Below are 24005 nucleotides of genomic sequence, written 5' to 3'. Positions count from 1 at the left end.
TGTGCGTAGCATGTGTTGAGTATGTGTGGAGTGTGTTGAGTATGTGTGGCCTGTGTTGAGTGTGTGTGGAGTGTGTTGAGTATGTGTGCAGTGTGTTGAGTATGTGTGCAATGTGTTGAGTATGTGTGCAGTGTGTTGAGTATGTGTAGCATGTGTTGAGTATGTGTGTAGCATGTGTTGAGTGTGTGTGTTGCATGTGTTGAGTGTGTGTGGAGTGTGTTGAGTATGTGTGGAGTGTGTTGAGTGTGTGTGGAGTGTGTTGAGTATGTGTGGAGTGTGTTGATTATGTGTGGCATGTGTTGAGTATGTGTGCAGTGTGTTGAGTATGTTTGGCATGTGTTGAGTATGTGTAGCATGTGTTGAGTGTGTGTGTTGCATGTGTTGAGTATGTGTAGTGTGTGTTGAGTATGTGTGGAGTGTGTTGAGTATGTGTGTAGCATGTGTTGAGTATGTGTGTAGCATGTGTTGAGTATGTGTGGCCTGTGTTGAGTATGTGTGGAGTGTGTTGAGTATGTGTGGTGTGTGTGCCTTATTTCTACTGGTAACGGTATTTACGTCTCTGTTTCCCATCCTGCTGCTGCCTTTCCCAGGACTTCCCTGATTCAGCTGCACCTTAATCCTAACTCTTTTATTGTTAGGTGCCTTTGGGTTCCGACTCACAGCAGCCTTTTCTACAATAGAAGGAAACACTGCCGAGTTCTGCACCATCCTCACAATTGTTGTTTAAGCTTGAGCCCGTTGCTACTGTCACTGTGCCTAACTCTCTCAGTTTTAAATGCTGAGACACCAGTGCTTTTTCTGCCTACTGGAAGCCAGCAAGTAAAAACAGTTCACATGCAACAAATCAGTGTGCCTTTGCAAATTAGGGCTTTTTGTTAGGTGCTGTTGAGTAGGTTATGACTCATAGTGACTGTTCTATGAGTTCTGTTCTAGCCTCACAATTGTTGCTATGTTTGGGCCCATTGTTGTAGCCACTATGTTGTTCCATCTTGTCAAGTGTCTTCTTCCTTTTTGCTGACCCTCTGCTTTTCCAAACATGATGTCCCTCTCCAGGGACTGCCCCTTCTGATAACGTATCCAAAGTACATGAGACATCTTTGCTTCTAAGGAACATTCTGACTGTGCCTCTTCCAAGACAGATTTGTTCTTCCTTCTGGCAATCTCTGGCACATTCAGTGTTCTTCACCAACACCATAGTTCAAACACATCAGTTCTACAATCTTCTTTATTCGTTGTCCAGCTCTCACACACGTAGATTGTTGTTGCTGAGTGCTATTGAGTCGGTTCTGATTCACAGAGACTCTGTTTAGGATTTCTGAAGCTGTAAATCTTTATGGGAGCAGAAAGCCTCATCTTTCTCCTTCGATATACATATGAAGCAATTGGAAGTACCTTGGCTTAGGGCAGGCACACCTTAATCCTTGAAGTGGTGTATTTGCTCTTTAATACTTTAAAGAGGTCTTTTGCAGCAGATTTGCCCAGTGCAATACATTGTTTGATTTTTTTTTAAATTTATTTTTTAACTGGGTGTTGGTTGTGGATCCAAATAAAATGAAATTCTTGGCAACTTCAATCTTTTCTCTGTTTATCATGATATTGCTTATTGGTCCAGTTGTGAGGATTTTTGTTTTCTGTCTGTGGAGGTGTAATCTTTGGGTCAGGGGGAGAAATGCTCTCAGAGAGTGGACTTAGTCCTCAGCTGAATGCTTGGCGGCAGGCTGGGCACCAGTGGTAAGTGGGTCCAGTTCTTGTCCATCCACCGCTCTTGTTTAGATGATACTGTTGTGTAACATGCAGCTGTCCCCTCTAGCAACCTCCCCTTATGTAATATCTCTCTTCTTTTTCTCCAGATGCTGTGACTGACAGACTCACTGGGGTTTGTACATGTTGGGGAGGAGCCTTCTCTTCGTGGGGTGACCATATTCAATTGGGCATGCCTGTAGTCCTCCAGGCCCATGGACTTGAAGAAGCTTCCGGTGAGCATGTTGGGTTAACTGATGGACATTTATCTGTGTGCCTTTGTTGAACTCTTCTTACCTGTGTTTGCCTGGGAGGGCCACACTTGGGAGTTTTGAACCAAAAGTGAGAATGAGCATGTGACTCTGTGGCCCCTCTGAGAGGGTGCCATGACTTGGCTGGAAAGCTCAGACTCGGAGAGCTCTACCTGAAGGGTAAAGGGTGAAAGAGTGGACACGTGGTATGGAGTGAGGTTTCTGATTTGGAGTGGCACCGGGCCAACGTTCCACTTCTTGCCCAGGGCTGTGTAATTTAGTCTGTTTGCTCCTTGCTGGGGCTGTGCCCCAACCTGCTGAGCCATGGTGAGTTCGGTTGGGCACCTTTTCTGTGGTTAGGGAAGAGTTCCCCACCCTGACTCTGCGCCCAGCTGCTCCATCAGCTGGTGGGAGCTGCCAGGCGCTCCTGCTCATCCACAAGATCAGCCGTCTTCTTCTCCCAGCCTTACACAGCCCAGATCTGTCAGCCAGAGTAGCTGCCTCCTAAGACAGAAACTGCCCATAGAGGGGAGGTTGTGTAGACCTTTGCTTGGACCTCTGCCCCAGTTTCCTCACAGAACTGTCTGTCTCTGGTCTCCCATCTTCCACCTGGCTGCCAGATTTGCCACCCAAAACACACAACAACCTTTAGTCACCTCTGCTGAACACCCTGCCACCAAGAGGGCACAAAGCCCTCCCTCCCCTGCCCATTTCACCAGCCTCTCTAGCCTCCTTGTCCTGCCCCGTACCACAGGTAATTCTGAACACTTCATAATTCTGAACACCTACTGTATTTAGGGAGTCCTGGTGTGGCGTGTGGGTTAATGGGCCAGACTGCAAAGCCATTTGAACTGCAAGGTCTGCAGTTCAGGATCACCAGCTGCTCCTTGGAAACGCTATACAGGGTCACTATGGGTCGGAACCGACTCAACGGCACTCAACAACAAAAATAACCATATTTAGGCGGTTCCTTCTTAAGTGCTCTTCCACCCCCTTTATCCTGCTAGCTCCGATAAGACTCAGTTTAGACCTCATCTTCTCCAGATACGTCCTCATTCCTCCCTCTTTCCAGTGTTCATTGCACCTCTACACAGTATTGACATAATCTGTCTGTCCCACTTTATCTCGATATCCCCAGCTCCTAGCATGTAGCAAGGGCTTAGTAACTATTGACTTGAACTATGAATAGCGATCTTCCTGCCAAAGAGATGTTGAGGAGGCCTGAAGAAGGGGCTGTGAGTCCACACACTGGGTCGTTAGTGATGGCTGACTTCTTGTGCCTCTGGATCAGCTAGAGAATAGGCTTATGAACTTGAACTTGAAGCAGGCGTATTCAAAGATGCCTCCAGCTGCCCTGTGGGTCTCCATGAACAATGATTGGCACAGAGGGGAAGCTCCCCTTGCCGGTGCAAGGCTGCTTTATCCCAGCCACAAGGAATGTACACTGCTCACCTCCCAGGATAGTTCCCACAGGTTATGATGTGGTGGCCTCCCTAGGGAGGCTGAGGACAGTGTTGATCTGCAGTTCCTCGCGTATATGGGAAGCAAAGTTCTGCAATCCAAGGGGACTGATGTATCTCTTGAGCCTGCAAGATCGCCCAGGAGAGCCCAGGCTAGAGAGCTCTCCAGGGCCGTTTTTTCCTGGAGGAATTTTTGTTTTCCTCCTTCTCTTTCTGAATGGTGGATGCGCCCTGAACTAGAAGGCAGGGCCACCATCCTCATCGGCCCATCTCTGTGGGCTGCTGACTTTGGGTTGGTAGTGCTATAGGCACTGGGGAGGTGGGACCTGGTTTGGAGAGGTGGACAGGGCTCCTCCAGAAGTGATAACACAGGCAGTTCAGGAATAGAACCTGATGGGTTTCTACCTGAGGTGCCAGGTGAATTGTAGATGGGCTTCTAAAAATAATCCCGGTGGCTTGGGGCAGTCAGAAATCTTCTTGGAGAAGCAGGAGGGACTGGGGCAATCTGGGGTGACAGGAACTGCTGGAGAGGTGGTCTGCCATCTGCTAGCTGCTGCAGATGCCATCCTTCTCTTTCTGACATGCCCAGTTGTCAGTCTGTCCTTCCCTCCTCGCCGGCTGCTGACCCCCAGCCCGTGTTGGGGGGTGCTACAGCAGTGAGGTCTACTCTCCTTTGATTTTAGATTTTTTATACTGCGCTGTGTTTTTGTGGTTGACAATATACACAGAACACACGTCAGTTCAGCAATTTCTCCATAGACAACTCGGTGACCTTGATTACACTCTGCAAACTGTGCAACCATTCTCACCCCCACTTTTCCAAATCATTCCCCCCCAATGAACATCACCAACTCACTGCCTCCTAAGTTTCCTACCTAACTTTTCAAGTTAAGCACAGTGCCCAAGACAGATGGTCTTTACTAGCTAAACTAAACTGTTGTTGATTTAAAGATGACATCTGGGGAGATTTTTGGTTGAAAGTTTGAAGATGATCTCAGGGCAATAGTTTGTCTAGTTTCCATGGACTCCAGAAAGTATGGAGTCTATGAGAATTTGAAATTCTGTTCTGCATTTCCTCCCTTTTGATCAGGATTCTTCTATGGACTCTTGGATCAAAATGTTCAGTAATGGTAGCCGGCTCTCTCCTTGGTTCTCCACTGCTCTGGTGACCTCCCCTTTTGTGCACTTCCTGGAGACTTCCTGCCCTTAACCCCTGGACTCACAGCCCCTCCTCGCTGTTTCCATTCATCTCCTTGAGTGTGGTGGACGCTGGGGAGCTGTGCTAGCCAAGTGGGCGGGAAGAGACCGCTCCAGACTGTGTCGGTGTTGGTGTCGCCTAGGAAACCCTGGGCCCTGGAGAAGCACACTTAGTCTCTAACCCCAGCTCCAGTTGTCACTTCGCCGACTGTTGGCCTATGTCCTGTCTCTCAGGTGTTGGAAGCCCATCTGAAGGGTGGCCTGGACTTCGGCAGAGAAGCTTCCAGCCCACTCTCAGTGCCTTTTGTCCCTCTTTGTCTGGGTTGACGGTGATGCTGCTGCCCTTGCGTGGACTCCCTGATGGTGTTTATGGCGCTCGGGAGGTGCTGGGGCTAGTGTCCCCCAGGCCAACTCCTGGGCCCAGGGTGTCCATGTGCATCTGGGCCCTCTGCAGTGATGAGTGCTGTCAGCAACACAACACCTGGCGGGGCTGGCTCCTGGAATCCTGGGGGCCTTTCCTCTCAGCTGAGCCCCCTCTCCCCTTCATGGGGGTCCTTCTGCTAGCTTCCTGCCCCCTCTGCCCTCCTACACTAAAGTTCTGTCCCCTCCGGACCTCTCCTTCTCCAAGGATGTGCTGTTAATACCTCAAGGCCCTCTGTCTTGCTTCCAGTAACTCCAACTGTGGAAAGAGCTGTTACTGACCTGGCTCCATGCTGGGGGGTCTCTGAGTGGTTTGGGGAGCACTCAAGGATGACAGGCTAACCCACAGCAGGGCCCTAGTCTTGCCCACTGATTTGGATGGAGGTAAAGGGAAAGTAGTCTGAGAAGAGAGCCACACTACTCAGCAGACCCCAGGGTCCTCCCTCAGTGCCCCAGCCAACCACCACCATTTCTTACTCAGCTTCTCCTTCTGTGGCCATCAGACAGTCTGTCCCTACCCTCTGTGTCCCTGGCCCTCTGCTCACCCAGGAACACCCTCAGCAGGGCCTCCTCTGATGAATGGACCCAGCTCCTGGACACCTGGCCCAGCCTTGTACAAACTTTCTCCTTTCCCTTTCTCCCTCCCTCCTTCCCTCCCTCTCCCAGGCTGCCTGAGCAGCCGCTGCCTCCTCCTCCTGCTCCCTCCTGCTCCCTCCCGAGTCTGCAGCGACTGGAAATAGGCTGAGTTAATCAGCAGACTGAAGCTCTGCTCAGCAGTGCCTGGGCTCTGCAGCTCTCTCCCCTCTTCTCTGTTCCCGTGCTCTCTTTCTGGAGGGCAGTGTTGGAAGTTGCAGTAGCAGCTCTTGGAGCAGGCTTCCTCGATGCTTTTTAAGCAGGCAGAGCTATGGATGCCCCATCAGGGCAAAGCCAACAAAGTGAGTACGTCAGCTTGTCAGCTCCATGGGGAAATATCTGCTGAAAATGGCTTGCTCCCTGCTTTGTGCTGGAATCTTTGGCTTAATGCTTCTGATACATCCCAGAGGCAGCTCAGGTGATGGTGAGGGAGGGAGGGAGTACCTTGGATGGGGACAAAGATGGGGTAGGGAACCCGAATGCCAGTATGTCTAGGTTGTTGCCAGTCATCTCCCCTTGAGTCCTCCAGATGGGTTCCCTCAGGACTGGAGGCTGAGGCTCTGTGTGCTGCCCTGGCCGGTTATGCTAGGACCTGGTCCCCATGCACAGGAGGACAGGTGACAGCCTCTGGTCATGGAGGTTGGGCATGGATGCCAGCCCTCCTCACTGGACCACGTGGGTAATGGAGACAAGTGCACTTCGGGGCTCCTGGCTGTAGCGGTTGAGGTTAGCCTGAGCCCAGAGGAGTGAGGAGGAGGATGCCCCTCTGCGTGGGCTTTAGTTGGCCTGTCTGCAGTCAGGACTGGTCTGTGTCCGGCTAGTCCCTGAAGGATGTATCCTGACTGCCACAAAGACCAAGTGTCCAGTGACTGAACCTCTGCTTGGGCGCCTCGAGCCTTGTATGGAGTCCCATCTGTATTGTCCAAGGAGGCTGTAACTGTGGGACCTAGCCAGTCCTACCCAGTGGTCATTTGCTGTTGTCAGGGTCCACTAAGGTATCTACCTGAGCCTGTGAGATATTGAGTCTCCTTGCTCCCCACATCACTAACCTTGCAGTTCGCAGCCCAGTGCTTAACCTTCAGTGCTACCAGGGCTGCTTAAAACAGGGCAAGTAGAAAGGAAACCAGTTACTGAGAGGAGCTCCCACAGATCTGGAGACTTGGTTGAGGTGGGCGTCAGAGGCCTCAGGTGTGCTGGCTCTGAGAGGCTCGTGGGAGGAATACAGAATGCCAGCCTCCAGTCTCATGCGGCAGGTCCAATACCAGAGTACAGAATGGTGTCCTCCAGGCCCCACCATGCCTTACCCCCCACACTTCTGTCTGCTCCTGTTGAGCCAGAGCAGATACGCCCAGGGGTGGGTGGTCCCACCTGTAAAGTGGTGGAGCTGCCTGTGTAGGTGGAGAGGCCTTCTGTAGTCATCAGCCCCCAGGAATAGCTCGTGGTGACTGTTGCAGGGGAGATGGGGGGCTATCAGGAAGCAGGATGGATTTCCCCTATAGTGCACGCGGGACTGTGCTGGCCTCAGACCAAGTGTGTAGAACTCGGATTCTTACTGCTAAATGAACTGGCCCACTCCCTTGGTAGGGTACTCCGGGGGACCCAGTCTATTTTGGGAAATGCTGGTGAACCCCACCCAGCAGATCTGCTTTCTCTCTGCCTCTTCAGAATATCCTTCAGAAAGTGTCCAGGGCTTCCAGTGAGTTCCACAGCTTTGGTTCTAAGACCCCACAGAAAATGTGGTGATTTTCCCCTAGTTTAACCTTTGTGCTAGGGAACGGTGAGGCGCTAGTGAGCGTAGATTGCCTTGTGGAGAGCCGCAGAGGAGCCTGGCTGTGAAGGCTGTGTCCGACCCTCTACCAGCCCCCGACCGGCTGGCCTGTGCAGGCAGGCAGGCCCTGTCTTCTGAAGGCCTGTAATTACGGCTCGGCCTGTTTTCCTGCTGTTTGTCTTTTATCACCAGCCCAGAGATCAGTGTTGCTGGCCAGACACAACACGCGGGGGTGGACGCACGCGGTCGGCTTGGCAGCCCCCCTCCCACTTCAGCTGGTCCTACCCCAGTGTCTGCCACCCTGGGCCCACACCTCCCACACCTGCCGAGGGGCGAGGCAGAGGCTCCGTGGCGGTAGCTGGGGACACACACACAGAAGGAGAGAATCTATTCAGGGTGGGGATGCCTGGATTAAAGGGGCTGATGTCAGGATGGCTGTGGACCGTGGGTGAGGGCTTGTGGACTTTTCTGAACAGTGTGTGCAGATAGGATTGACCACCATCCAAGGTGGAAATCCAGGCCCTCCAGGTGGCCTCTCTTAGGTGCTGCCTTGCTGGATGCTGTTGCTTCCTGAGCCTGGGGCACATCCCGAACAGATCTGATTGATTCCCAGGAGACCCCAGCCCTTCCTTTGCATCTCCCTTCCCATCCCAGTTTCAGATCTGCAATTCCCCTGCCCCATCTTTTGCTCTTCACCCCTGAATGGGTTGGGTTGTGCCTGGAGTAGAGTGGAGGGGGTCAGGAGAGGCATTGGAAAACTAAACGTGTGGTGATGGAAGCTGCTCAGGGGTGCCCCCCGTAAGTAACTGGAGGCCGTGGCTTCATCCGAGCCGAGCCAAGCTGGCGGGATGTCTGTCCTGGTCTTTGACCCCAGAAGGTTGTGTTTGCCTTTTCCTTCTTGTTTACCCCGGATCCTCCCTGAAGCTTTGCTGAGGTGTCAGCGTTTCATGAAGTTCGTGGGGAATTCCATGGTTTTTTAATTCCCTTTTCCCACAAACTTCCTGAAGCCCACTTGTACAGGTTTAGCCAGCCTTCCCTGGTGAACATTTGTTCGGGACCAGGGCGTCTCCAGTGGGCAGGGGCCAGGATTCCTGCCAGAGAGGCTGGGCCCCAAAGTACTGATTATTACCATGCTGGGGCAGCCCCTGCCCAGAGGGCTGCTTCTTCCTGGGCTGAAATAACCAGTTTATCCCCTCTGGTAAGAAGCAGCTCTTATCTTCATAATCCCCCAAAGCCACTGTGGAGAGTGGGGATTAGGGGAGATTTAGGGGAGGGAGATGGAAGTCTTTGGGCAGGGTCTTCTGGAAATCTCCTCACCCCTCAAGCCAAGGGCAGCAGGCCCAGCACTGAGGGCTCCCTCAGGTGCCTCCCAGGTGCCTCCCAGGTGCCAGAGTTGCCGCAGGCAGATCCTGCCCCTTGGCTTCAGGAGCCCTGTGGTATGGGAAATCTGGGCCCCCCAAGTTCCCTGTGAGGGGCCAGGCCAGATTACCAGGCAGAAAGGAGGGGCTCCGGAACATTAGTGGGTAAAGTCAGACCAGGAAGTGGGCAGGCAGGACAGTGTGTGGCAGGTGTGGAAAGGGGAGGGGAATGACGTCCCAGGTTCCCAGTTCAGCCAGGATCCCCCCAGTAGGGACCTCCAGATCAGAGCCTCACTCCTCTTGCTTAGGGAGAGGCTCATTCCTTCCAGGGACATCCTGTTTTCTGGGCATCTAAATTGGACGTCTGATTCATCCTGGAGAGCCTCGCCTCTCCCCCAGGAGGCTGGACTTAGCAGGTGTGAAGTGGGGCCTGCACCAGTTTCTAAAAGGTCCAGGTGTTTGCAGTACAGAGGGCCTGATGAAGTCAGCATTGGAGTCAGAGAAGCCACGTGTGCATTTATCGCTCATCCATCCATTCAGCTGCTGCTCACTGAGCTTCAATGTGCCAGGGGTGGGATGGAAGACATCAGGTGCCCAGGGTTTTACAGGCAGACATGCCAGTCTATAAGTACAGCTCCATGTGAGCCAGGCTACCCAGGCAGGGCGCTGCTGCTGAAAACAGACTTCCCACTAAGTGCATCAGTGGCTTTGGGATGGTTTCCCAGAGGAGGTAGTGTTGGCATTGAGTCTTGAAGGGCATGGACCGGTTGTGATTCTCAGCACTGAGTTGAGGAGTTGGAGGAGCTTGGCGTGGTGAAGATGAGTGGGGAAGGTGGGTATGTCCTGAAGGCCCCCTTCACAGCTCATGTTCAGGAGTGTGGACATTCATTTGAAGATATGGGGGTCAGGAGCGAGGAGGGGTGTCAGTGGCTGAGATACGTGTTGCCTCCGGCTGTGGTATTACTGTTCGTTTGGAAAAGGAAGAGCTGGAAGTTAGAGGCTGGTAGGTAGGGTTGGAATGGAGTGGGGTCAGCTTAGTGAGGTGGTAACTTCAGGAAAGTAGACCCTGGTGGGGAGACCCCAGGTGGTGGCTGCAGTGTTTTGGACATATGGAACTTTGGGGGCATAGTGAACCAAGGGTGCCTGTGAAGCATCTGGGAGACAGTTCACTACATAGGTCTGAATTCAGGTGGTGGTCAGTCTCGAGGTGAACTTTAGGAGCTGTGAGCTCATAGGTGGCGGGAGGACTCCTAACGTGTGAAGGAAGCGGTCCTAGAAAGACGCACACAGTTGGAAAGATGTCCTAGATGGACTGTGGGCTGGATGGAGAACAAACAGCCGATGGACAGGGGACAGCAGGAGAGAAGCCAGGGCACAGTTGAGTCTTTATAGGAGGGGCCTCATATCGGGGCCACTTCCTGTCCACAACCATACTTCCCTCATCCAGGGTCCTTTCCTGGGAAAAGCTGTCTTTTTTCTGATGGTGGTGGTGGTGATGAAGTATCATTGAGTCGGTTCTGACTCATAACGACCCTGTAGATTTCTAAGCAGCAGCTGGTGGGCTTGAACTGCTGACCTTGTGGTTAGCAGCCCAATGCTTATCCTACAGTGTCACACCAGGACTCCTATTCTGATAGTCTTTACTTTCTGATATTTTGCTGTTAAATTGTCTTTTCCTTTGTAAAGTTGTGGTAATAGCAGATGGTTTGTGTGCCAATCACTGTTGTCTCAGCCCCCAGCTTCTGGTGGTCCCTGACCATTGTGATTCACTTTAGGAAGTAGAAAATTGACAAAGATGGGAGGGTTTTGGTTTTTGTTGTGTGTGTGTGTTTAATGTCTTTACTAGGAGTCCTGGTGTGGTGCTGTAGCATCAGCTCTAGACTGCAAGGTAGATTTGTATAGCAAGGCAGCAGTTCAAACCCACCAGCCGCTCTGCAGAAACCCTGTACATGGTCCTGTGAGTCAGAACCGACTCAATGGCACTTAACATCTAGTTCCCGTTCCCCATTTAACTTAAGGAGCCCCGATAGCGTAGTGGATTGCGAGCAGGGCTGCTAACTACAAGGTCAGGAGTTCCAATCTATCAGCCTGTTACACAGGAGAAATTTTGATGCTCCCGTAAAGATTTACAGCCTTGGAAACCCTATCCAAGGTTGCTTTAAGTCAGAACCAACTCGGTGGCACATAACCACCCACCTCCCCCACCCCATTTAATACGGATATGTATTTTCTGTCTATGGAACCTAAGCACTTGGAACCATTGAACTAAACTGGGAGCTCAGTGGTGGGAACCGTCTGAGAGAGCAGAGCTAACTAAGGCCGTGGGTTGAGAGTTGAGTGGAAGAAGGAGTTAGAGAACTTGACTTTGAGGAGAAGGGGCTGTGCACTCGAATGTTGTTAATTTGGTGGAGCCTGGATTATGGTTACACCCTGAGGGGCTAGGCTCATGGAGAAAGGGGAGGGCAGATGGTCAGGATGGTGAAGGGGGTTGAGCCCAGTGTGCAGGCCAAGCGCCCATCAAAGGAGGCCAGGCCTCCAGGGAGCCGCTGAGATGCCTCTGCTCCCCCCAGGGCGAGCCTCCCTTGGCCCTGGGCCTGTCCACCCGGAAGGCCCTCAGCACGCTGAAGGAACAGCTGGAGGCTGTGCTGGAAGGACACCTGAAGGAGCTCAAGAAACGTCTCACCTGGAAGGTGAGCTGCTTCCCAGAGCCCAGCGGGATGGCAGAGGCAAGGAGGCCCATCCGGGAGGCTTGGATGCCCTGTCACCTCTCTGGAAAATCAGAAAGAAGCAGACAGAGAGGGAAGACAAAGCCGATCAGACACACAATCAGGGTGGGCGAGCTGGGGAAGGTGGCTAAGTCTAACTGGACCCCTGTCCCTGGCCTCTGACTCCCGCCTCCCTGCCGTCCGTCGGTCTGTCCTCAGGAGATGTGGAGAAGCAGCTTTCTGCACCACAGTAACCGCGGCTCCTGTTTCCATTGGCCGGGAGCCTCGCTCATGCTGCTGGCTGTGCTCATGCTGCTGGGCTGCCACGGGAGCCAGCCCGCTGGGAGGTAAACAAGGCGGAGAGCAGGAACCAGAGGTGTCAGCAACCAGAGGGCAGCACTCTACAAAGAAATTAAGTTTGGTTTGGGTTTACAGAGCACCTTAGTTTTTCATTCAGCAATCCATACACATTTTGCTTCTTGCGTTAGTTAGCTGCAGTCCTCACTTCCCTTCCTGGGTTCCTGTTACTGTCCGTCTTTCCTTCCTGCCCCTGCCTGCCTTTGGAGCTTTGTTTCTGGGAAAATGCTGCGTCTTGTGTCTCTTGTGGTTAGATTGCTGTGAGGCTCACTCCCCATGTTTTAGGCCTGCCTGTTGTTTGGCTGAGAGGTGACCCCCGCCCTCCAGGAGAAAGCAACTCTTATCAGAAGGCCTGGGGTGGGCTGGGCTGGGTGGGAGAGCCCCTTGTTCTGGAAGTACAGCCTCTACTGCATCTGCCCAGCCATGGGGTGGAGCTGGTGAACGCTTCCGCACTCTTCCTGCTGCTGTTGCTCAACCTCATCCTCATTGGGCGGCAAGAGAGGCTGAAGCATCGGGAAGTGGAGCAGAGACTCCGAGGGATCATTGACCAGATCCAAGGTGAGCTCAAGGGCAGGAAAGATGTCCTAGGAGGCATCAGAGCCCCTGGTAGCCGCCCAGCTGTCTGAGCTGGAGCCTGGGCAGGAAGGAGGAATGATGGCAGAGCTGGGGGTTTGGTAACAATGGAGACCAACAGAGAAGGCAGGGTCTGCTATGTCTGGTCATACTGTGCCAGGGACTGGGGGAGGTACAAAGGTGGACAAGAGAAGTCTGAAATATCTGCAAGAGTGGAGGTAAGGACAGGAGCTGGGAGCCCAAGAGGGGGCAGCCCAGTCCTGAAGGAAAAGTAGGGTTCAGAGCCTGGTTTCTGCTGACTGAGCTGCTGTGAACCCTGGCTGCAGTTGGCTCTTTGGGATACAGTGACTCTTGTTAGCTTCAGCAGCGTGAGGTCTCAGCATCTGCTCTGACGGGACATCCTCCACAAGTCCTGGCAGTGAGGTTCCATTCTGAAACAATTGAGTGTCAGCCACGTGCCAGACACCTGGATTACAAGGCTCACCAAGGAAGATTCTCTCAGGAACCATTGGTGCCTCCCTATTGCTTACCAAAGTCGTCCTAGATACCGGATGGTCTTCCTGCGGCCTCTGCCACCGGCTCTGACCGGCGCCTCCAGCCCTTTCTCTGGCTGCTCATCCTAACTACTCACTACCACTGGGGGCTTCTGGCCTTCGCAGCTTTGTTCCGTTTTTCCTCTGCCTGGTGTACTTTCCCCTCACTCCTCTTCAATGGGCACCATCCCACCTACCCACCAAGGCCCACCTCGAATGTGCACTTCCTGAAGCCCGCCCCCGCCCCCCAGCCCCAGATCCATTTGCTCTCTCTGTCCTGAGGCACTGATATCTTTCCTAACTTGCTGAGCACCTGACCCCCTGAGTTTGAGTGGTTGTCTGTGGCTCGTCTCCTCTGCCAGACTGTCACTTCTCAAGGACAGGATTCATGTCCTCCTCTACCTTGCCTCCGTCCCAGGACTCAATGCCCCGTCACAGACTTTCAGTGGCAGTGGTGAAGGGGGTTTGAGTACAGTGGGGAGTGTGGAGAAGAAGAGCTTTGAGAGGTTCAGGGGTTCTGTGGAGGTGCAAGGCGCTGGGCTGAAGGGAAGCGTCAGGGAATGATGTGGGTGGAGCGGACAGGGCTCACACACCTGTCAGACCCAGCCTGGCTGTGCAGTGGAGCCGTGGGTGAGCGGGTTGCTTCCTTCTCTCCATTCTCTTCAGATGCCCTCAGGGATGGTAAGGAGACCAGATGGCCCAATGCTTTGTACCCAGACCTCCACATGCCCTTTGCGCCCTCCTGGTCCCTGCACTGGGCCTACAGAGATGGACAGCTGGTGAACCTGCCCGTCAACCTCTTGGTAGAAGGTGACGTCATAGCGCTGAGGCCAGGCCAGGAATCCTTCGCCTCTCTGAGGGGCATCAAGGTAGCGTCAGGCTTCTCTCCCTGGGGACTGACTCCTCCAGCCTGTGACATGGTCTCCAGGTGGCTGGAATGACTCAGGAAGAGTGCCTTCCAGTAGACCCTTAACCACCCTGCCTGCGCCCCTCCCTGCCGGCAGGATGATGAACACATCGTTCTGGAGCCTGGGGACCTGTTTCCCCCTTTCTCCCCACCCCCGTCTCCCCGGGGAGAAGTGAAGAAAGGGCCCCAGAACCCTCAGCAGCACCGGCTGTTTCGTGTTCTCGAGACCCCTGTGATTGACAACATCAGGTAAGCGGGCTCCTTGCTTCATCACTGCGCGCGCGCACACATACACACCACACACCTCACACACACACCGCCCCCAGGAGCAGGGCCCTCCCAAGGCTCTTCTCTGTACCGTCTTAGGGACCTCTTAGACTAGTGAGTGCTCCCCTTCAATCTCAGCTCTGAGGGCTATGGAGGCCAGCCGGCCAGCCATCAGCCATTCTCCCAAGGGGCCATCGACCAGGGCACAGCCCTCTCCCCTGAGCAGAGCTGAGGATCATCTCTTAACTGCAGATGGTGTCTGGACATGGCCCTGTCCCGCCCGGTCACCGCCCTGGACAACGAGAGGTTCACCGTGCAGTCGGTGATGCTGCACTATGCTGTGCCCGTGGTCCTGGTGTGTGAGGCCGGCCCTTGGGCACGGGAGGGCCCAGGAGTGGGGAGCCCCCGGACCAGACCTAGGCAGGCTTGTGTGTGAAGACAGGGCCCTGGATGAATGAGTGGCCAAAGGAAGGGGAGCCTTGGCCCTGGCCCCTCTCCAGGGAGGTGGTTAAGGCCATGCCCCTCGCGTACCCTCCAGGCTGGCTTCCTCATCACCAATGCGCTGCGCTTCATGTTCAAGGCCCCTGGGCTGACCTCCTGGCAGTACACGCTGCTCCAGCTCCAGGTGAGGCCTGCCCTTCCTTCCCATGGTGAGGTTCTCGCCATGTTTGCCTGTCCCCTTGAGGTGCCCTGACTGTCCTTCCTCTCTGGAGCCCTGAGGTCTGTCCCTTGGGCTTCAGCATAAGAACTCTAGTTCTTCCCTTCCTGCCCCGGACAGCTGCCCTTTCTCCTGGCCACATGGTGAGGGGAGCGGTCTGCCTGGGTTCCCCGTGAGCCAGTGGCCCTCTCCTCCCCAGGTGAACGGCGTCCTACCCATCTTCCCTCTACTCTTCCCGGTCCTCTGGGTTCTGGCCACCGCCTGTGGAGAAGCTCGTGTCCTGGCCCAGATGAGCGAGGCTTCCCCCAGCTCACTGGTAGGAACGTTCTCTCAGTGCAGGACCCAGGGGGCAGGTTGGCTACACCGGGGACAGACAGGAGTCCTACTCCCCGCAGACGGGGGCTCAGACAGCCTGGGCATCCTTCACCAGAGGGTCCCTGCTAGCCTGGGGGCTTGTGAGGAGGTGCGTTTTCCTCATGCAGGCCGTCCCCTCTCTTTCTGCATAGCTGGCCAAGTTTTCGGAGGACACTCTCAGCAGTTACACCGAAGTCGTCTCCTCAAAGGTTTGCTGACTCAGATAACGCTGGTCCCTCCTAGGAGCCCCCCTCATGGGCTGCCAGCTTCTGGTTGGGCTCTTGAAACCACTAGTCCCTCATCCCATGTAGGGACACACCTGGGTCCAGACAGACACGCCTGTACCCCAACTTCCAATGCTCTCCCGACTCTCCCTCTTTGGGCCCCACACAGCCTGACAGACGTTACCTCTTTTCCCCAGGAAATGCTACGCTGCATTTGGAGCCACTTTCTGCGGGTGGTCCAGGGGACGTCGCCAACGCTGAGCCGCAGTTCCAGCCTGCTGCACAGTCTGGGCTCCGTCACGGTGAGTGAGGGCCCTCAGACTTTCCACCCGGTGGTGTCCAGTTGTGTACACTCTTTATGTGTTCGCAGGTGGGATAGGTTGAAGCCAAGCCCCCTTTCCTGTCCCACTCGTCCACTCTGCAGGTCCTCTGCTGTGTAGACAAGCAGGGCGTCCTGTCGTGGCCGAATCCCAGCCCTGAGACGGTGCTGTTCTTCAGTGGGAAGGTGGAGCCCCCGCACAGTAGCCATGAGGACCTGACAGATGACCCATCCACACGCTCTTTCTGCCACCCCGAGGTGGAGCAGGGGCACGGCCGGCTCACAGGGAGTGGGAGGGCACCGTTGGGATGGACTCCTGAGCAGTTGAGGCACAGCCAGGGCAGTGAGGGGCCCAGGAGCCGGTTGGACGTGGTCCTAGGCCTGTGCTCTTTGCTCTTCTCAGCCCCACGAACGGGACGCCCTCCTGGCTGGCTCGCTGAGCAGCACGCTGCACCTGACCATCGAGCAGGAGCGGGGTGACTGGCCGGGCGATGGCACCAAGCCCCACGAGCCCCATGCTTACCCTAAGCCACATGGCCGCAGCAAACACCCATCTGGTTCCAACGTGAGCTTCAGCAGGGACACCGAGGGTGGGGACGAGGAGCCCAACAAGGTGAGGAGAGAGGCAGAGGGCAGCAGCCACTTGGGCCAGCGGGGGTGTCCTGGCCCCCAGGCTAGGGGTCTGGTCCAGCCTGGAGTGGTGGAGCCTGACATGTGGAGGTGGCGCCCGGATTCCAGAGCCCTCGCTGACCACTCAGGACCCCGTCTCGGTGCTCTGTGATTAGGTCCACCCCCTTCTCCAGGCCTCACAGGAACTAGTTGTTGGGGCTGGTCCCTGGTGGCACAGTGGTAAAGCGCAGTTCAGACCCACCAGCCAGTCCTGGAGAGAAAGGTGAAGCCAGCTGGAATGAGACTTACAGCCCTGGAAAGGCTATGGGGCGTTGGAGTCTGACCTACAAGGTCGCTATGACTTGATGGCAGCAAGCCAATGGGCGTCCCTGTCTTGTCTCCCAATCCCAACCTGCTGAAGGTGAGGCAGGAGTCCCGGCAGCAGTGGTTATGACTCGGCTGTTAACTGACAGGTCGGAGGCTGGCCCCCACCAGCTGCTCTGCAAGAGGAAGATGCGCTTTCCTGCTTCCATAAAGATGGCAGCCTTCGAAACCCTGTGTGGCAGCTCTGCTCTGTCCTGGTCCCGGCTCTTTATGAGTCACCAGCAACTTGACAGAGGGCTTAGGGATTTTTTTTATTAAGTCGCTGTAAAACATTTCCCCTGTCTGAAGAAGATCTTTGGCTGTGTCCTTCTTGCTCTGCTCACCCCTCTTTTTGGGTGTGATCATTGTCATCTCAGGCCTCCCCTGCAGACTAGAGGACTTGCCTAGGTCTGGAAGCAGGTCAGAACTCAAGAAGCTACAGGAGGGTCTCAGACCAGCACCTTCCCCGTCAGCCCTTGTGTGTCTCCCAGATCCAGCCCGGGATGGAGGCAGAGTCCTACGAAGCTGAGGACTTTGTGTGTGACTACCACCTGGAGATGCTGAGCCTGTCCCAGGACCAGCAGAACCCCTCCTGCATCCAGTTCGACGACTCCAACTGGCAGCTGCACCTCACTTCCCTCAAGCCGCTGGGCCTCAATGTGCTGCTGAACCTGTGCAATGCCAGCGCCACGGAGCGACTCTGCCGCTTCTCAGACCACCTGTGTAACATCGCCTTGCAGGAGACCCACAGCGCCGTGTTGCCAGTGCACGTGCCCTGGGGCCTCTGCGAGTTGGCCCGCCTCATCGGTAAGGCTACCCAGCCTGGGCCTGCTCTTTGCTCTCAGCTCTTGTGACTGCTTCCTGACGTGGAGGGATGGGAAGGCAGTCAGTTATCCTGGCTGTGTGATGTCTGTCCGTGCTGGGAAGGGTGGGGCAGGGGGAGTTGAGTGCCTGCCTCCCCTCCCCCTCAGGTTTCACTCCGGGGGCCAAGGAGCTCTTCAAGCAGGAGAACCATCTGGTACTCTACCGCCTCCCCAGTGCTGAGGTGGTGAAGGAGACGTCGCTGGGGAGGCTCTCGTGTGTCACCAAACGGCGCCCTCCGCTCAGCCACATGATCAGCCTGTTCATTAAGGATACCACCACCAGTGAGCTGCCCCTCTCCCAGCATCGGTCCAGCCTCTCGAGGAGCAGACCGCTTCCCGGGTCTTGGGTGCAGCAGGGTTGGACTTGGGGATGGGCTGAGAGGATGGGTTATCTGGTGCTTAGACTTGCTGAGGGACAGATACTATGGTGTCTGCAGTTGGGTGCCGGTACAGACACCCCAGAAAAGCTTATAGCTGTGGGGCCTGGTGAGCTCCCATCCACCCGGGGCTCCTTAGCACCCATGTTCATTTGCTGCAGCCAGATTAGAGTTGGGTGGGGGTGACTTGGGACACCTATGGGCTTGGCCTTCTTCACGACACTTCAGGCACAGAGCAGATGCTATCCCACGGCACGGCCGATGTGGTCCTGGAGGCCTGCACAGACTTCTGGGATGGAGCTGACATCTACCCACTCTCTGGCTCCGACAGGTGTGTGAGGAGTGAGACCCTGGGTGAGCCAACAACTCCACGGCCCGCCTAACCCTCCCACGGGCCTGGGACCATCCTGGGAGCAGGCCCCTCACTGTGTTCCCGTCCCCTTTCCCGGCAGAAAGAAAGTGCTGGATTTCTACCAGCGTGCCTGCCTGTCTGGCTACTGCTCTGCTTTTGCCTACAAGCCTATGAGCTGCACCCTGTCCTCTCAGCTCAACGGCAAGTGCATCGAGCTGGTGCAGGTGCCCGGCCAGAGCAGCATCTCCACCCTGTGCGAGCTGCCCAGCACTGTCCCTGTCAAGCACAACATCCGCCGCAACAGCTGGAGCTCCGACGGTACCTACTGCTCGGGACTCTATGGGGCCAGGAAGCCAAGGAGACCGTGGCCAAGCCTCTCATTGTCACAGAAGGGCCCGTCCCTTAGTTCTCTCATCTCTGAATAGGTGCCTGCCCCACTCTGCTCGAGTCTGTTGTGATGCTCAGATGGGACCCTGGCTGTCAAAGTGCTTTCTTGGGAACCCCTAAAGTAGCTTGTCTGTGGGCACTCGCCTTCTGAGACTCAGAGGCCCCAGACACCGCAGGAGCGCAAGGCCCCAAAGCGCCGCCCCCGCCTCCCCTGCCAAGCACACAGACCTATATAGAGAGTATTAGCAACCCAGGAGAACCATGGGTTGAAGCAGATCTAAGGATGGGGAGCAGGGTTGGGAAGAGTGGGGTCCATGCTCTGCCGTGACCCCAGGACTGCCCTGTGACTGATGAACACCCTCCTTTGTCTTTTCTCCCATGTTTGTCAACTCCCTTGTGTGTCTTGGACACGTGTGTGTATGTGTGTGTGTGTGCCCTCTGGCACACTCACGTGGTGGTGGCATGCATGTGTGTGGCCCTGGGCTGCCTCTGGAATCTCCCTGGGTGTTGTGCCTGGTCCCGGCTGGGCTGGTGCCCCGTGCCCACGTGAAGAAGGGATCGGGGAGGCACTGGAGAAGGAGGACTGCATGCAGGCCCTGAGTGGCCAGATCTTCATGGGCATGGTGTCATCTCAGTACCAGGCCCGGCTGGACGTCGTGCGCCTCATCGATGGCCTGGTCAACGCCTGCATCCGCTTCGTCTACTTCTCCCTGGAGGATGAGCTCAAAAGCAAGGTGGGAGGGCGACCACCTTAACCTGCCTCTTTGCGGGTCCGGGAGCCTGTCTCGTTACGACCATCTTCTTTTTGCAGGTGTTTGCAGAAAAGATGGGTCTAGAAACAGGCTGGAATTGTCACATCTCCCTCACGCCCAACGGGGACATCCCTGGCTCCGAGATCCCACCATCCAGCCCCAGCCACACAGGTTCCCTACACGAGGATGTGAACCAAGGTAAGCTCGCAGCCCTGCCCTCCCTGGAGCCACCACCAGCAACAGCCTTCGGAGTGATGAGCAACGACAGTTCCCCTGCCGATAGCATCAGCCAAGGGGACCTGGAGGCTGGGAGGTGTAAGCTCTTGTGCCACCCGCAGGGCAGGGACCTCCAGAGGCTGACCTCACAGTGAGAACCTGGTCTTTGTCCCTACAGTGTCCCGAGACGACGTGGAAGGGTTTCTCCTGATGGACGAGGAGGGACACTCAGACCTCATTAGCTTCCAGCCCACAGACAGTGACATCCCCAGCTTCCTGGAGGACTGCAACCGGGTACAACGCAAGACCTGGACCCCTTTGTCTTGGCGAGGGCAGGTTGGGACAAGAGGGACAAGAGGCAGACCCTCCCCCTGTCCTCAAGCTGCTGTCCCCTGCCTTCTCCAGGCCAAGCTGCCCCGGGGGATCCACCAGGTGCGGCCCCACCTGCAGAACATCGACAATGTGCCCCTGTTGGTGCCCCTCTTCACCGACTGTACCCCTGAGAGTGAGTACCAGGAGCTATGCACCCTAAGGGCTCGGGAGGGGAGCTTGGTTTCCTATGCAGAGAGTGGGGGATCCCTGGCTGTAGGTGGCTGGGAATCTGGTGGGGTAGAGCCGTGAGCGTGCCCATTCTAGGGGTAGGGAGTGACATTATTCTTAGAATGTTTATCCTGGGGCATTGTGCCTTTGCCCCCAAGAGGGGCCGCTCCCCTTGTCTTCCGGCCTCCAGACCTCTGCTCAATACTGCAACCCTATCTGCTTCCCCCTCTGCCCTGCCCCCAGCCATGTGTGAGATGATTAAGATCATGCAGGAGTACGGGGAGGTGACCTGCTGCCTGGGCAGTTCAGCCAACCTGCGTAACAGCCGCCTCTTCCTCCAGAGTGATGTCAGGTCAGAGCCAGACTCGAGGGTTGGGGGGGCGGGGGGGGCAGGGACAGGAGGGACTGTGTCTGGGCCAAGACTGCAGCTGACAGATGTTTTCCGCCCCTGCAAACAGCATTGCCCTGGATCCCTTGTACCCGTCCCGGTGCTCCTGGGAGACCTTCGGCTACGCCACCAGCACCAGCATGGCCCAGGCCACCGATGGCCTTTCCCCACTGCAACTCTCAGGCCAGCTCAACAGCCTGCCCTGCTCCCTGACCTTCCGCCAGGAGGAGACCATCAGCATCATTCGGCTTATTGAGCAGGTGGGGTTCTGGTGGGGTCAGGGGCTGAGCAGGACCCAGGCTCAGTCTGTGTGTGTCCCTAACTCAGTTCTCTGGCAGTTTCATTTGCTTCTGCCTCCTTCTAGCAGGAGCCTCTGGCTCTTGGGTGAAGCTTGTCAGCTGTGGGGCCTGAGAGGGGCCAACCAGGCACAGGCATAACCTGTCCATCTTGACCCCAGGCTCGGCACGCCACCTACGGGATCCGTAAATGCTTCCTCTTCCTGCTGCAGTGCCAGCTGACACTCGTGGTCATCCAGGTAAGGGACCAGCATAGGCAGTGTCCCCTCCCTGTCACTCTGGTCCTTAAGTAATGGGTGAGAGACTAGGGTGCTGGAAGGGAGGTCGCCCAGTCAAGGAGTCCCCAGGACCTCTCTGAACCCCCCAGGCTTTTGGAGACAATTTCTGTTGGTGAAATGGTGTTCTCTACCCCCTGTCCCCCCCAGTCTGAGGTAGCCCTGGGGAGCCCAAGTCTCTCTATTATCCAGAATTGAATTCTGGTTTCGGCTCTTTCCTGATCTAGTTCCTGTCTTGCCTGGTCCAGCTGCCCCCGGTTCTGAGCACCACCGACATCCTGTGGCTGTCCTGCTTTTGCTACCCTCTGCTCAGGTGAGAGACCAGGTTGGGGTCCGAGTCCTGCTAAGGGTAGCTCAGACCCTCGGAACAGGAGGAACTAGGAGGAGCTTCCATATGCCATCTCCCCACCAGTCTTCCCAAGACCCCTCAAGGCTTCCCACATGGGACTTGGAGGACCGAGGACCAGTCACCCACCTACTGTCACCCAACCTCTGCTTTTCAGCATCTCTCTCCTGGGGAAACCCCCGCATAGCTCTATTATGTCCATGGCGACAGGGAAAAACCTTCAGTCCATTCCTAAGAAGGTAAGCAAAGCAAGGACTGTGAGGCTGGGTCTTTCAAGGAGGGATGTGAGCTCAGAGCAGGCCGGGGTGAGGAGGGCGAGGGCCTAACCAGAACTCTCTGGAAAACTCAGGGTGGGGATTCCATCAGGACCGAGTCCTGGTCCTCCTCCAGATCACAGCTGAGAAGGGTGCTCGCTGGAGGCAGGGGCCTGCTCCTTGTCTCCCCAGGCCTGACTGGGCTCCCCACTTAGAGCCTGTGGACCACACACACAAGCTTCTAGGTGCCAGGCCTGGTATCGTCCTGAGGGCCTCCTTCTCCCCACAGACCCAGCATTACTTTCTGCTTTGCTTCTTGCTCAAGTTCAGCCTTACCATCAGTTCCTGCCTCGTCTGCTTTGGCTTCACACTGCAGAGCTTCTGTGATAGCTCCCGGATCCGCAACCTCACCAACTGCTCCTCCATCATGCTGCCCAGGTGGGTGAACCCTCTCGGCTTCCTCCCACCCACCCTGCCCACCTCCCTTGGGCCCCAGAGGAGGCTGAGCCCACGTCTGATTTGGCAGCAACGCCGACACAGCTCCAGACTGGCTCAAGGACTTCGCCAATGGGTTGCTGCTGGCCCAGAAGCTCACTACTGCCCTGATTGTCCTACACACTGGTGAGGCCTCCTGGGAGCAGGGGCTGACGGGGCACAGCCTCGGGCGGGTGGGCGGTCATCCTGACAGCCTGTTGGTCCCCTTCTCTGCAGTATTCATTTCTATCACTCACGTGCATCGCACCAAGCCCCTGTGGAGAAAGAGCCCTTTGACAAACCTCTGGTGGGCCATGACGGTGCCCGTGGTGTGAGTACTGCAGGGGTGAGGCGGGATCAGGAGGACAAGGGCTACTGCAGGGTTGGATGTGAGGTTCCACCAGGCCACTTTCTTGAGCTCAGTTTTGTATGGAAAAGCCTGGGAGGAGGCAGGGAGGCTTAGTGTTCATGTGGTTCTGCCCCCGCCCCATACAGGCTCCTAGGCCAGGTGGTCCAGACGGCGGTGGACCTGCAACTCTGGACACATAGGGACAGCCGCGTCCACTTTGGCCTGGAAGATGTGCCTCTGTTGACATGGTTGCTGGGCTGCCTCTCCCTGATACTCGTGGTGGTCGCCAACGAGATTGTGAAGTTGCACGAGATCCGGTGAGGTGCCAGCATGCCTCCTTAGGGGTCACCTCCCCACAGCTAAGCCCCTGATCTGAGGGTCTCTACTAACCTGCCCTTCAATCTCCCACCCCCAGGGTCCGAGTCCGCTACCAGAAGCGACAGAAGCTACAGTTTGAAACGAAACTGGGCATGAACTCGCCCTTTTGAGCCATGGTGGCCCCTGCTGGCCCGGGTCACCGAGTGAGCCAGACCTGCTCCTGAGTTGGGGAGCTGGAGTCATGAATGAATGGTTCAGGGTTCGCTCTTGGCCCCCTTAAACCAGATGTCGCCAGGAGCTAGAGGCCCAGCTTCTGCTTCAGGCCTGCGGTCTTCTGGATCCTGGCACGGTCTGTGAGCTGTGGCTTAGAGGTGTGGCCTTGGCCGCCCTCGGGCCAAGTCTGGCCTCTTCCCTGAGCCGAGTGAGGGATGCTCTTGCACGTATGCCCTTATGTGTACTGTAGAGGACCTTCACCCTTTGCCCCTGCAGGCTGCCCCCTCTGCTCTGCTCTCGGGTATACAAGCACAGCTATGAGTTGTGGGCAGCGACAACAGGGTGCACGTTCTCCAGGCCTGGCTGTTGAAGGGCAGGGCTGCTGCTTCCTGTTCTCTCATTCAGTCTCCCTGGGCAGGGCCTGATGCCCTGCCTGACCAGGTCCTTCCTCCCAACCTGAGGATGGAACACCGCCCCGCTGGCCACCCCTAGGCCACAGTCATCCCCTGAGCTACGGGGCTAGCCCCTATTATCCCTATCCCTGTTCTCTGATGTGAGAATGTTTTTACTGGTATATATTTTCTACCGGAAATGAGCCTTATAGGGATGACTATAGATGGTTTGTATTAAAACTTGTAAATTGCTTAAGAAAAGCCTGTGCCTGGTGTGAGGCTGAGACAGGGAGCCCTGCTGAAGGCCAGTGAATGGGTAAGGGCTCACACTGTCCTCAGTCCACCGCAGCAGGGCCTTGGACTTGGTCAGTGGTACAAACGCAAACACACAGCTGAACACGTGGAATGATGACACTTTCATTGGTGTTAGTTGGGGGAGGAGGTTAATGATTATAAAGCTGGGGCCGGGGCTAAACAGATCCAACTTCCAGCCCCAAAGGAGGCAGAATACACTCAC

The 24005-nt window shown here is 55.8% G+C and overlaps 1 protein-coding gene across 1 annotated transcript; it reads left to right on the top strand.

Annotated features, from left to right (window-relative positions):
• The first annotated feature begins 5861 nt into the window (after positions 1–5861).
• On the top strand, positions 5862–23053 carry KIAA0195 (KIAA0195 ortholog). The gene is made up of 31 exons (XM_006869580.1): positions 5862–6003; positions 11398–11517; positions 11752–11879; positions 12311–12447; positions 13662–13864; positions 14000–14151; positions 14422–14524; positions 14708–14794; positions 15027–15143; positions 15334–15390; positions 15603–15707; positions 15830–15982; positions 16128–16337; positions 17188–17503; positions 17668–17841; positions 18165–18267; positions 18389–18606; positions 19228–19409; positions 19487–19625; positions 19822–19937; positions 20049–20148; positions 20427–20535; positions 20642–20831; positions 21029–21106; positions 21370–21455; positions 21646–21727; positions 22032–22180; positions 22269–22363; positions 22454–22547; positions 22712–22882; positions 22981–23053. Exons 1-31 carry the CDS (start codon positions 5950–5952, stop codon positions 23051–23053), a joined length of 4101 nt encoding a protein of 1366 aa, XP_006869642.1. The 5' UTR covers positions 5862–5949.
• The last annotated feature ends 952 nt before the right edge of the window (positions 23054–24005 follow it).

This window comes from Chrysochloris asiatica, unplaced genomic scaffold, assembly GCF_000296735.1.
Source record: "Chrysochloris asiatica unplaced genomic scaffold, ChrAsi1.0 scaffold00132, whole genome shotgun sequence".
NCBI lineage: Eukaryota > Metazoa > Chordata > Mammalia > Afrosoricida > Chrysochloridae > Chrysochloris > Chrysochloris asiatica.
Note: the sequence above shows the minus strand (reverse complement) of the source record. Positions and strands in the feature narration are given on the sequence as shown.

Excerpts from the sequence above, each read along its gene's own strand:
- KIAA0195 (XM_006869580.1), top strand. The coding sequence starts at position 5,950 with ATGCTTTTTAAGCAGGCAGAGCTATGGATGCCCCATCAGGGCAAAGCC. Across the intron at positions 18,268-18,388 it reads CCACTCTCTGGCTCCGACAG|AAAGAAAGTGCTGGATTTCT; the intron begins GTGTGTGAGGAG and ends CTTTCCCGGCAG. Across the intron at positions 21,107-21,369 it reads TGACACTCGTGGTCATCCAG|TTCCTGTCTTGCCTGGTCCA; the intron begins GTAAGGGACCAG and ends TTCCTGATCTAG.